Source organism: Condylura cristata, unplaced genomic scaffold, assembly GCF_000260355.1.
Source record: "Condylura cristata isolate star-nosed mole 26May11 unplaced genomic scaffold, ConCri1.0 scaffold00081, whole genome shotgun sequence".
Taxonomy (NCBI): Eukaryota; Metazoa; Chordata; class Mammalia; order Eulipotyphla; family Talpidae; genus Condylura; species Condylura cristata.
The window spans coordinates 235,591-236,329 of NW_004567182.1; the positions used below are offsets into that span (position 1 = coordinate 235,591).

The following is a 739-nucleotide window of genomic DNA, read 5'->3' on the forward strand; positions in this document are numbered from 1 at the left end:
CCGCCCGCCTCCCCGAGCGGGGGCGCCAGAGCCGGGCGGCCGGCCCCAAGAGCCTCACCTCTGCACAGTGGTCTCGTTGTCCAGCTGGTCCTGGTTCAGGCTGCGCTCGGTGCTCTTGGCCAGGGGCTCCCTGATGCTGTCCAGGAGGCTCTGGCCCTCACCCAGCGCCAGCTTCATGTCCTCCTGTGGGACACCAGGGGGCTCACACCCCGGCCCAAGGGAGGCGAGGTCCAGGACGAGGCCGGCCTCCGCCACAGCCCCGGCCCAGCGGCTGCCCGTGTCCACTCACGGCTGGGACGGAGCCGGCGTCGGGGACGGGTGCCCCTGCGGGCCACCAGACAGTGGGGGTCACAGCCCTGGGGGCCCGGCAGGATGGGGTGCCAGCCCGCGCCTCCCGCCAGGCACCCGGCACGAGGGCCCTTCCCACTGTCCTCTGCTTGTCCGCCGTGGCCACGCCGCCGGCCAGCGCAGCACAGGGCCGCCCCAACACCGGCCCCGCTGCCTGGCTGCCCCGGGGCCCGGGCGGCGCCCACCTTGGCCTTGGCCTTCTTCTCCGTGTGGGCGCTCAGCACCGCGCTCGTGGACTGGACGTCGTTGGGCAGCTCCGTCTCGGCCAGCTCGGTCCCGAAGCACTGCAGCGTCTGGGCCGTGTGCTTGACCAGGAGCGCGAAGCTCTCGATGGCCTGGGTGGGGGCAGCGTGGCCAGGCCGCCCCTGAGCCGCGGCCCCGCGGGTCGGGC

General features: G+C 75.0%; 1 protein-coding gene across 1 annotated transcript in view; it reads right to left on the reverse strand.

The window, feature by feature from the left end:
* The window catches only part of MCF2L (MCF.2 cell line derived transforming sequence-like), a gene marked incomplete at its 5' end in the record, with an annotated part of 21,473 nt that overhangs the window by 13,050 nt on the left and 7,684 nt on the right, over nt 1-739 (reverse strand). The window contains 2 exons of the mRNA XM_012734873.1: nt 59-183; nt 534-683. Of these exons, the coding sequence (XP_012590327.1) occupies nt 59-183; nt 534-683 (275 nt within the window). The remainder of the gene's footprint in view (nt 1-58; nt 184-533; nt 684-739) is intronic.